Source organism: Thermobia domestica, chromosome 11 (assembly GCF_964235325.1).
Source record: "Thermobia domestica chromosome 11, izTheDome1.hap1.1, whole genome shotgun sequence".
Lineage (NCBI taxonomy): Eukaryota > Metazoa > Arthropoda > Insecta > Zygentoma > Lepismatidae > Thermobia > Thermobia domestica.
The window spans coordinates 35,138,283-35,150,710 of record NC_137464.1 but is presented as its reverse complement, the minus strand read 5'-3'; the positions used below and the strand labels follow the sequence as shown (position 1 = coordinate 35,150,710).

The following is a 12,428-nucleotide window of genomic DNA, read 5'->3' as shown; positions in this document are numbered from 1 at the left end:
TTTCAGCTTTTGTACACTGTAGAAATACACTGCCGTAGTGGCCACCTAGCAGGTTTGGTTGATTAGGTTACACTTTTGCTATTTTTGTAAAATTCTATAAAACTCAAACACGATATGTCACAACCGTGACATATACGCGCCATTTCCACACTGTCTTTCACGCTATTACATCATAACAGGTGTTCCCCTCCGTCAAATAGTCCCTTCCGCCTCCAAATACAGTGCCTCTTACAACATCAAAAACGGTCTGTAACAGCAACCACCTTCTTGATTCTTCAACTATTCCCCTCAGTTTCCATTGAAAAATTTCAGGTTGAAATCTTCATTTTAAAAAGAGCGCTACACTTAACTGATGTAAGAATAAGCAAATGTTTACTTCCAGAAGTAGTATGTTTTTTAACAGAATGGTACAAAAGTACCATGACTAGTTGTTATTTAGTATAAGTATTCTGGGTTTAGAGGGTATATTCCCCCAAAATTTAAGTGTAGGACATTTCCTCTCTTAATTGTGCCTAGAGTTTTCGTGAATAACTTTAACCTCTATTGTGTGGCTGTATTCAGGTCAGAACAAGCGTGGGAGACCCGAGTTCGATTCCCGGTGGGTGCTCATGTGGTTCGGATTTTATGTTAATCAGTAGGTCCCATCTCTTATAGCCTCGCTGCTGAAAGGGACGTTAAACTCAAAATCAACTCAGCTCAGGTCAGAACTCACATAAAGATCGAATCACTTCATAGCGTAAAGTGAACTCGATCTTAACTGTGAATTTCTCAAGTTTTTCTAAGATTCCTTTGTCTTCACCCATATTTAATCTTTATTTAAGAACTATAATTGACCCATTTTTAATATAATTTCACTCTCAGCCTTGTGAACGTTTGATCAGGGTCGTGTAAGTGAATTTTTCTCGTGTTACCCACCAGCCTAATTCCGCTAGATATTTCGTTATTTTTTTGTTGCTGACAAAGCATGGAATCATAGATGCATTTAGAGAATTCTTTCTAAAAAAGACAGAATGAACAGTTATCATGTGAAAAAAAAAATTTAGCTGAAAAAACGTATCTTATTTTCCGAAAAGAAGGAAAAGAGTCCGATTAAAGACATGTAATATATTTCTAAATATGTTTTCCTTTTCCAACTATGCAAGATTAACGAAATCTGTTATTTTAATCAGAGTACTTTTACTTGATATATTGTTTCTGAAAGTTAGTTGAAATTAATTCTTTATTTTAATGCAACGAAATTAGTTGAAATGAATTCTTTATTTTAATGCAACGAAAATATATCCTGTAGGCCAACAAATAATGTAATTATTTGTGTCAATAGTGGATTATAGTTGTGTACTAGTAACTTTTTTTTTTTTTTTTTTTTTTTTTTTTAATACTTCTAGCAATACGAAAATGACGTCCATCATCAAACTACATGCCATATCTGGGGCAATGGATGAGTCACCACCGTGTTACTTACTACAGGTTGATGACTTTAAGATCCTTCTAGACTGTGGATGGGATGAAACCTTTAACCAGGATTTTGTTAAAGAGCTTCGAAGGTACTGTTATCTACGTTGACTATTCTGTTTCTGAATTTGTGGTCTCAAATGAATATTCGTCGAATTTAAAGAACTTTCATCATTTTCTGTGTAGAGAACAACTTTATTTCACACTGATGTTTTATAATATTGTGCTTGTTTCCATTAGGAAATACTATGTTTATTTCCATTAGTGCGAATTATGATAGTTAATTTAAACTAATATTTCCCGAACTCTACTGACACTAATATTTTCTGTGTATTAAACTAATAAGCAATTTCTGACGGGTCGTTGAAGGTGTATACGGACTGGCATTGTCAATGTGATATATGACACACTTTCTGTTGATAAGTTCAGGTCGTTTCTTGTAAATTGCTAAGTGGGCTTGCACTAATTGTCGACAGTTCAAGTCCGCGGAAATACAGCAGCTCGTGATGTATGATTCCCTTCGAATCCCACCAAAACGCACATTATAATCTTCCTGAGCGTCTGTGTGGGCTTTGTCACAGACTGGAGCTTCTCGGTTTGAGCACAATCTTTCACGGACATTGTTGTCAAAGGTTATCCACCTTTCATCACTCGGGAGCAACTGCTTCAGAACTGGCGTGAGCTCGATACGTTTCAGTAGAGAATCGCAGCTACAAATTCGATAGAATAAACGTTTTTGAGTCAGATTAAATGGCCCCAGACGTCTATGTTCTTTTTGAAGCCAGCTTCCTCCAAAATGGTTTAACACTGGTGATTGATGTTTAGATCAATTGCAATGTTATGTCTGCTTACATGCCAGTCTTACCTGACTTTGATCAAGATGTCATCCATTTTTGCTGTGATTGGCCGCCCACTGCGAGAAGCATCTTTGATATCGAAATTTCCAGAACGGAAGCGACTGAATCATCCTTTTGTAGTTGCATTTGGTAACGTATCTTGCCCATAAACATCACAAATTTCTTAACTGACCTGCACAGCATTTGAGCCTTTACTAAAATAAAATTGTAAAATGCAGTACAGTTTTGCAGATAATTCACTCATTTTTACAGCGCAACATCTCATACCTTATACTAAGAATTCCAGCACTTTTTGCACATTACTAGCTTCAGCTATCAGCTGATAAATTACGTTTAAGTCGAACCGGCTGCTACTTATACACCTCGAAAATTGGGGCATTAACGCTATCTCCCGCGCAAAAATGTCAATAGTTTTGAGACCCTGATATAATTTGGTCATGTATATATCGTGTTATCGTCTTTTTCTACTAGTAAGCACGAAATGGTCGAAATCCGACTTCCGATCATCTTGTTCAATCATCATCTCTCTCAGCAGCTTTGTGTAGCACTTTTTCTTCAAATGTTAGTATGCCGATATTTCAAATTTTTCTGCGTCTTCTCGTAAGAAACTTACTCTCGAGTTCTTCGTTACCTTTTCCCTCAACGAAACACGCACAGTTTCTTGAAGTCAAAATAATATTCAGCTGTACTTAATTTCTTCTTCTTAGTAGAACTATGCCTTTCTTAACACTAGCTTAAATGATATCTTTCCTACTGTATGTATGCAATATCTTCCGACAATCATGAACGTTGAAAGTGTCTTTATTTTCCTAGTTCTTATGTTTTTCATCCCCCAGCGCTTTTCTTCCAATTGTTAGTACGGAAGATCCCCATTATGAAGTGACTGTAAGTTTAACACTTAGTTTTTCGTCACACAAACTATAGGATTTTTCGCAACTAATTTCTATATTGCCTAGAATAAAATACAAAGTGTCAGCCTACTACAATAAATATTATAAGGTCTGTTCTAAAATGCTGGTCCGCACGCATAGGTGAAGGTGGGTTAATAGCCAGGTTGATTTCTTTCTTTATTACAACACAATGGATGTGGAGCGAACCAGTGTTCAGAACTCGGGCAACATTATGTATATATATATACGTATCACGTGTATCAAAGGTCCATAGGCATAGGCCAACTGCGTTCTGAGTAACCTTTTGGGGAACTCATGGTACAATTTGTACCATACGGGTGTTTCATGGTATATTGCGTTATAACTCTCCTATTTGAGCTTTTTCGTCCTTTTTTTGTTTGTTTTTCAAGTCCAGAGGCATTGTAGAAGACCTTACGTATGGTTTCACACCTTCCTGCGTCGAGACATAGGAGGTGATGACGTCATAATTTTAATATATATATATATATATATATATATTCTATGAAGCCTATGTTCATTATTTTTTGGCGGGCTTATTTTTGCACATAGAAGATTGAAATTTTGCACAAACATTCAGTCCACTCAGTAGTATTTACCAGATTTTTTTTAAAGATTTCTGCGTTAAAACAGGGGGGAGGGGATCCAGAGGGGCAAAATGTTGAAAAAAAGGATATTTTTACCCAAAAATCCCTTTCTTCGGGATTTTCCCGCCTTAGATACATGATGGAGACATGTGAATGGTACCGCCTGAAAGGCAGTTCTATTCTGAAGAGAATGATGTGCAAACCATGATCCTAGGGTAATTAGAGATGTCTCAGGGAATTTTTACAAAATATCCTTCTGTACACGGGAATATTGGAGATTTCCGTTTTTTTTTTTTTTTTTTTTTTTCCACCTAGAAGATTGAAATTGTGCACAAACATTCAGTCCACCGAGTAGTATTTAACAGATTTTTCAGATTTCTGCGTTAAAACAGGGGGGTCCAGAGGGGCAAAAAGTTAAAAAAAAGGGGGTTTTGACCAAAAATCCTTTTTTCGAGATTTTCCCGCCTTAGATACATGATGGAGACATGTGAATGGTAGCGCCTGAAAGGCAGTTCTATTCTGAAGAGAATGATTGGCGGATTATAGTCCTAGGGTAAATAGAGATATCTCAGGAAATTTTTTACCTGAGATCATGGTCTGTTGCGGTAATTTGGGGCATTATGGGGATTCTTGATAAAATTTCTCCCCCCCTTAGTATTCAAGATAGAAACTTGAAATTTGGCACATACATTCAGTCTACCAAGTACTATTTAACAGATTTTTTTGAGATCTCTACGTTCACAAAGGGCCGTTCCAGAGGGACCCAAAGTGTAAAAAAAAAAAAAAAAAAAAAAAAAATCCCCCCGAAATTTTCCCTTTGATATCACTTTTCCCTCTCCTGGTATATGGTATGGGCATGCAAGTGGTACTATTTGAAAGCCAGCTCCATTCTGAAGAGAATGAGGTATGAACCATGATCCTAGGATAAATAGTGACGATGCAGTAGCTGCTAGACTGAAAGTCCAAAAAATACCCCCAAGACCCAGGTACCCGAAAGGGGTAAAGGTACGAAAATATGATAAGAGAAAAAAACTATTGGAAAGAAGTGCTTTTCAGTCTAAAGTGATGGATATTTTCTAATCGCATCAGCCATTTTGGGCTCCACACTGATAAGGCGCACTATTCTACCTAGGTAAATAAGAAACCAACATTGTCAGTTCAGCAAGCTACTGCTTTGGACACACACTACACCTACACACACACACACACACACACACAAAAAAAAAAAAAAAAAAAAAAAAAAAAAAGCAACATTATGGAGAAACGGATTCGAGTATTATAGGTTCCCTCACATAACAATTTATACGCCCCCTGTGTCATTCTTGTGTGCCCTTACGTTATACCCGAACAACCTACTGAAATAGAAAGGTTGCTTTTCCATTTAACATAGTCCGCCTTACTGGTATAGAGGCTAAACCGCTGATGCAATTGGAAAAATTGGCCATTTTAAACTTGAAAATTCACTTCTTCTACCAACTCCCTTTTCTTTATATTTTTTCGAATTTTTACTCATAATGGAGTTTGTCTATTCCCGCGGATTTTTGATACACGCAGTATATGTACACTCATGTCCAAAATGATTGTCGCATATCTATAACTGTCTTCTTGTAAGAATATAATTTCAGCATGATTTTGCAGGATAGTTTTAGTACTGATACTATGTGTATAATCGGGAAATGTATAAATGTTGTAAATTTCATAGGGAAAGAGTTATAAATACGATAATTATAATGAGTAAAACAAAATGTTGCCAAATGGACAAAAAAATTTTATTTTCGTTTTATTGTTCTTATTTACTGCTCTTTTGACGTGAAATTTGCCACATACATATCTTTGCCGATTATACCTATACTAACATTATAAGAAATACCGGACGAATTCCTTATCAAATTATATTCCTACAACATCATATTTATAGACATGCGACAATAATTTTGGACGTTAGTGTACATATGTACTGTATAAATACAGTAGATAGTAAGGCAGACTTTAGATTAGATATTGTATAAATACATGGGGAAAAGAAGCTTTAGAAAGTACAGACCCTCCAAACAGAATTGAAAAAAAAAATGTGGTGTATTGATATAGACTTAAATTACTTCCGAAATCTTAGTGATTCTATGCCCAAGCGCATTCAAATAGTTCTCAAAAGTAAAGGCAATATGTGTGTGTTTTCTATTGTATGTGATACGTTAATAATAGCTTTTAACATGAATTTTCTGTATTTATTGTGCTTCTGTTGTGAGGAGCAGTGTTTTTTTCCGGCGGGTATATGTATAAAATAAGTCCATGTCAGTTTCGTCAATTCTGTTTGGAATATGTGGGTTCTGAAGCTTCTCTCCCAGAATACCTTTATACAATGCCTACAATTTTCGATTGGATTTAGATCGGGATTGTTCCCAGGCCATTCTAATATCTTGGTATGTTGTTCAAGAAAATTCACTACCTTTTAAGTCTTGCGACAATGTTGCAATGTGTCAATGTTGCATTGTCACTTCTACTGAACTTTCTCGTTTCTATATGGTTAGCGTACGTGCCTTGGGCGCAAGAGACCTGGCTTCTATTCCTAGTAGGAGCTCATTCCACTGTAAGCTGTAAGTCCATGTATCATATAGCCTTGCTGATAAAAGAGACTCTAAACTCTAAATCAACTATCACTTACTATTTTTAAGGGCTGGACGTTGGCGGAATCGTTTTAACTCGACTCATTTTCTTGTGATATTTTACGTTAAGTAGGCGTACCATTTCATACTCCAGAGTGATTGAATTTATATATGAAAACTTTAGATTTGCCCGTAGCGATGTGGACAATACATTAAGTTTTAGTTGAAAAATATATCGTATCATTGATACAGAATGGGCTTTGGTATTGGATTGGTGTTTCTGATTTTTTCCCCTTCTTTCTTGTGATAAACGGTAAGATGCTGTTTTTTAAATTTGTTTATTTGCTTTCTTTTTTTGCTTAAGTACAGGTAAAAGTCCTACTACAAACGCTAATGAGACATTAATGATTATGCCGCTTTGCCAGTTCTTAATCGTAGTTTTCGACTTGAGTAAGCGAGACACTTACTCGATTTCCGGCACAAGTACCCGTGGCTTGAATCTCATTTTATAATGTAAACTCACGTCTCATTTATCTTCGATGCTAAAAAGGAGCGTTAATCTCCAATATCCAAGTAAAAAAATAAAATAGAGCTATAATATGTTTTGTTTTAGTATTTTTTGATGCATATAATTTCGGTAACTTTGTTTTGCTTTGCCATTTTCATGAGATTTGGAAAGAATGAGTGAGGAAATTCGAGGTATTGCAGAGGGTAAATTTGTATGAAAGAATAATGCTTTTATCTTACAAGGAGAAGGCAGACTTTGGTAACTGAACTTCGGAGCCATTTTTTGGGAGGTGATAGTGCACATATAAAGAATTAATAGTATAAACTGGGAGAGCGCAATGGCCAAAAATAACGGAGAAAAACAGTCTTAAAGTTTTCTACTCGCCGCATATATCATATGACGTATCTCAAAATTTATCAAGTGACGGCGTGCAGAGTGAGGAAAATCTGCGACTCATATGCAAAGGGTCCCGGGTTCGATTCTGTTCGAGTCGAACTTTTTGTGTTTTTTGCTTCAACCAATAAAGTAGCCATTTGTAACTATAAGTAAAATATTAATTCACCATATGTTTATATTGAATAAAACAATAGAAATTTTCAAATCACTTGTAAGATCTTTCAGTGTTTCATGTTAACTAGCAAACAAAATGTAATCTATTCCGTAAATATACTGATATCACGAGTTATATTATGGTCTCGACAGTCGTTGTGTAATAAATGTTCTTGACGTTTCGTGTCTACATCTGTTGACAGTGTGCGAATTACAAAGGAATTAAGGGAGAAATCATCTTTGCTAATACTGGATGTTGCCATAACCAAAGGAGATTTCCCCCTCATTCCCTTGGTAATTCGTACCCTGTCTACAGATGTAGACACGAAGTGTCAAGAACATTTTTTACACAACGACTATGGTAACAATAATATTTACGGAATAGATTAAATTTTGTTTCTAGTTAACATCGAACATTGAAAGATTTTACAAGTGATTTCGAAATGTTTATTGTTTTATTCATTATAAACATATGGTGAATTGATATTTCACTTATAGTTACAAATGGTTAATTTATTGGTTGAAAAAAAAAAGGTTGACTCGAACGGGAATCGAACCCGTGACCCTTTGCACATGAGTCGCATGTTCTCCTTACTATGCCAAGCCATCATTTGCGCGTTACGGTATATGATATATGCGTCGAGTACAAAAGACGGTCTTTCTCCGTTATTTTTCGTCATTGCGCTCTCCCAGTTTGTAATATTAATTCTTTAAATGTGCACTACCACCTTGCAAAAAATGGCCCCAAAGTTCACTTACCAAAGTCTGCCTTCTCCTTGTTAGTAAATTTCTTGTAGCACTAGTAGTAGCAATAGTTCAGTCTTGTAGTTCCTTATTATTACATTCTGTGTTCGCTGTCAAAACGAAGCGTAAAGCACTTTTTTTCTCGCAGGTATGTTAATCAAATCGATGCCGTTTTACTCTCATATCCAGATCCGCTGCATTTAGGAGCATTACCCTACATGGTCGGGAAATGTGGCCTTAATTGTCCAATTTATGCTACGATTCCAGTGTATAAAATGGGCCAGATGTTTATGTATGATTTGTATCAGGTTTGTATTCACAGAGAATGTTACGTATGTCTTGTTGTGTTGATTGAAATTATTATGTGTTGTTTCAAATAGGGAATTCTTGTGATCGACTGTACTAAAGGTGTAGAGTATGATGTACTGGTAATCTTTTTTAGAATTGTGGTGTCTTACATTACGGGTGAACCTATAATTAATTTATTATTTAGTTTTCCTCATCCATAACAAAACATAGCGAGTCACTTTTTAAACTAAAAGTTACTTTTTTCAAGTTGGTCACTAAAAGTTACTTTTTGGGGAGATAAAATAATTTTTTCATGTGATTTATATTCTTCATTGGCAGTTTTCTAGCGTACGTTATGTTAGCATACGTTCTTGTTACTTCTTTTTATTTGATTTTGTATGCAACTGTATATTTAGTTAACATTTGTAATTTGTTTTAAAAGCTCATAATAAGAGTATAAACATATCCACATTACTTGCTTTGATTTTATTGTGTTAAAGGATAATGACATATATTACCTGTTTACAGTTTACTTTTCATTGTATGCGAAATGTTGGTGGAAGCCATACCTACGTCTACCAATCATGTGGTACCAAGACAAAATTTGTAACAAACCAATCGTACAAGACAAAATTTTATTACCAGTTAATGATAATCTAGATGCTATGTATTAATTACTTTAATTTTGTATTATTGGACATAATGAAAATGTAGAAATTTGGCCTTACTCCATCCAGATCAAAGTTGAAATGCAAAACCATGCAAAGTATGTAATTAATAATGAACCTCTAAACACAAGTAATCCAATTTTTTTATTAGCTGACAAACTTAAGTAAAATAATTTTTAATTTTAACATGTTAAAACAATACGTATTTCAGTTATGATCCAGCCGGCCCTATTTTGCTTGGAAAAACGATGTAGCGGTAAAGTTCGATTTATGTCAAGTTTAGCATCAAGGTGTAAAGTTACTTTCTGATAAAATTTTGGTCACTTTTTCATGTGTTTTTTGTCACTTTTCAACTATTTAGAAGAGACCAGGCCACTATGAGCCCTGCAAAACGATGCCTGCAATGTGATAACTTAACTGTTGCGTTACTGTTTTCTTTCTTCATTAGTTCTCCGAGACCGTGTAGTCACCGAGGTAGTTACATTAAAATATATAAATAGAGTAAACTGCTTTACCTTAGGTTGCGTGTTTTATTCCTATTCAGAATCAGTTTAATATTTGCAGTATTTTGTTCGCTAAACTTCTAACCAAATGACCAAAATGAAGTTTTCAACAGCAGGCGAGTGCGAAATATTTCACATTTTATGTAATCAATCTTCTTATTTTACAATACAAGCTACTATACTGAAAACCTCGTCTTCCTCGCTGGTGTAATGGCAAAAATGTGCCTTTGGTGAACGGGGTCTCGGGTTCGGTTCCCGGTCGGGGAGCCTTAAAATTTGAATGTATTACGGTGGTTCAGATTCCATCTTAAACTAGATCCACGTTCATATAGCCTCGGTGCCGGAAAGGACGCTGTACTTTCAATACAATCAACCGAATTCATTATTAAAAATTTTCGGAAAAATAAAGATTCAAAATAATTTGTCAAGTTACTTTAGTAACTTTTTCTAGGTGAAGTATATTAGAAGTGTATGAAAAATGGCCGACCAATATTCGAATGTAAAAGAACTACGTTGCCTCAAATTGTAAATGTACAGAGGGGTTGTTCACAGGTTATCATTATACAGTAAGATATAACAGGAGAGGCTGTTCACAGGTTATCATTATACAGTAAGATATAACAGATGTTACTGCAGCCATAACCGCATTAAAAAATTGGAAGGTACAATAGGTTAGTTACGTTCTTTTCTTCATTATAAATTTGTACCACTTGCTTCAAGTTATAACCGGTGGAAGCGCAATTATAAGAATATCCGAACAGCAAGTAGCTCAGAATTTCCGCCGTTTCACAACCATGTTCAGATTTGTAGTTGTCATTCCAGCATTTTTTAAATATTTTATTTACTTACTAAACGTAGCAAATTCTTACGTACTTATTAAGGTAATATTTGTGAACTCATCCCCCTCAGTATAATACTTTCATGTACTTAGCTTTCCATCATGTAAGGAGGCGGTGGCTCAGTTGTAAAGCGCTCACCTCCGATACGTGGGATCCCTGATCGATCCCCACTCGTCTCAAGTGGGCTTTGTGGTGGACAAACACCGTGTTCGTGAGTTCTCAGGATTCACTCGTTTCCTGCCATTTTCTTCATTCCACCATTTTATTCATTATCACCGTCACCGTCCTCCTTAACCTCGGATCATAATCGTGGAACGTTAAAAAGAATGTATCATCTAAATACTGTTGTACTCATGTTGTAGGCTTGGTTCTGGTTTAGGCATTACTCACGACCGGGAGAAGTACGTCCCTGTGTGTTACGTTTTACAGTGTAATAACATACATTGAGTAGTATTTTGGTATAGAGAAAGTATATTTTTGTGTCTCTTTTTAGTCACGTCACAATATGGAAGAATTTGAATTGTTTACACTAGATGATGTGGATGCTGCCTTCGACAAGATTGTGCAGTTAAAATACAATCAAAGTGTTCCAATGAAAGGTGAGAATACAGTTATAGAAACATAATATCTATTAAATTAAATTTTAAGTATCCTAATGTTAAGGGAAGCGTGTTTGATATGTAAATTGCGAGCCTATGTGTTTAACTCTTTTCTAAAGTGAAGTTGAATTTTAAAATACTACACATGTATCTATAAGTTCAAGCTATTATGATGAATAGTGACGTAGTAATTATTGTTAATGCCAAAACGAGAGAAAACTGAAATTGTCGAAGTAAAAAATGGTGCTTCAGTAGAGCGCCTACCTCTGGTACGAAGATTCATTGGCTCGATTCTGGCCGCGCGAGTTGTGGCGGTTAACATTGTGTTCGTGCTTTTTTCATTTTTTTTTTTTACTTTTCCCGTTTCCTCCCATGTTCTCATTCCACCAATTCTTTCATAATCAATTATTTTCATTAATCATCCATTTTCCTGAACCTGAAGGGCATAATTTTGGGATGTAAATGTAGACATTTCATTCCATTTTATTTCATTGAAATGCCTGAGGAAAACCCACGGACAAACAAGTATTTGTTCGTGAGAAATTCACATGGACTGGGATCGAACATGCATCCTGCGCACAAAAGCATGAACTTCGCCACAGCGTTCAGGATCCATGAGATAATGAAACAATTATGTTACTACTATGTACTCATTCTGTTTCGGAACCCCCTGGAGACATTAGGAGGTAATTTTCTCTTTATTGTATTTTCACATATAATTTCGTAGCAGTCATATTTGCATATATAATCTTCAATTAAAACTATGTTTATTTACTTTAAAGACAGGGTTTCTTTCAGGGCAATCTTTCTGGGAGGGTATTTTTGGATGCGTTTAGGAATGACTCGAATCTCAGAATCGTGCTTACAAAGACTTGTAGCTTCCACCCTCCCAAATTTAATAATAATAATAATAATAATAATAATAATAATAATAATAATAATAATAAACTCATTTTTACTGGATATAATACATAATGTTATAATCAAACCAGGTGTATAACTCAAAATCTCACATTCTACCCGTAACTTCCATTCGTGTTTAAGTCGTTATTCTTACAATATTTCGAAAGGTACTTTTCGAAAAAAGGTACATTTTTTACTGTTTGGTCTTATTTTTAAAAAGAACGAAGTGATTACTAGGGGTGTTCGGAATTCGATTTCGTATTTCGGAATTCATCTAAGTCCGGAATGTTCCGGAATTCCGGAACGTTTCGAAATTTCGGAATGTTCCGCAAATTCCGTAACATTCCAAAAGTTTGGAATTGTGGAATGCTCAAAAGCATGAATTTCGGAACTGTTTTCAAGACTGAAATTTTGAAGCTC

The 12,428-nt window shown here is 35.4% G+C and overlaps 1 protein-coding gene across 2 annotated transcripts in view; it reads left to right on the top strand.

The window, feature by feature from the left end:
• Cpsf100 (cleavage and polyadenylation specificity factor subunit 2) overlaps window positions 1-12,428 on the top strand; it is a 71,454-nt gene that overhangs the window by 3,997 nt on the left and 55,029 nt on the right. For both annotated transcript variants that reach the window (XM_081730341.1, XM_081730340.1), the window contains exons 2-4: window positions 1,386-1,544; window positions 8,357-8,516; window positions 11,000-11,105. In XM_081730341.1, the coding sequence (XP_081586467.1) occupies window positions 1,396-1,544; window positions 8,357-8,516; window positions 11,000-11,105 (415 nt within the window). In that variant the 5' untranslated portion in view covers window positions 1,386-1,395. The remainder of the gene's footprint in view (window positions 1-1,385; window positions 1,545-8,356; window positions 8,517-10,999; window positions 11,106-12,428) is intronic.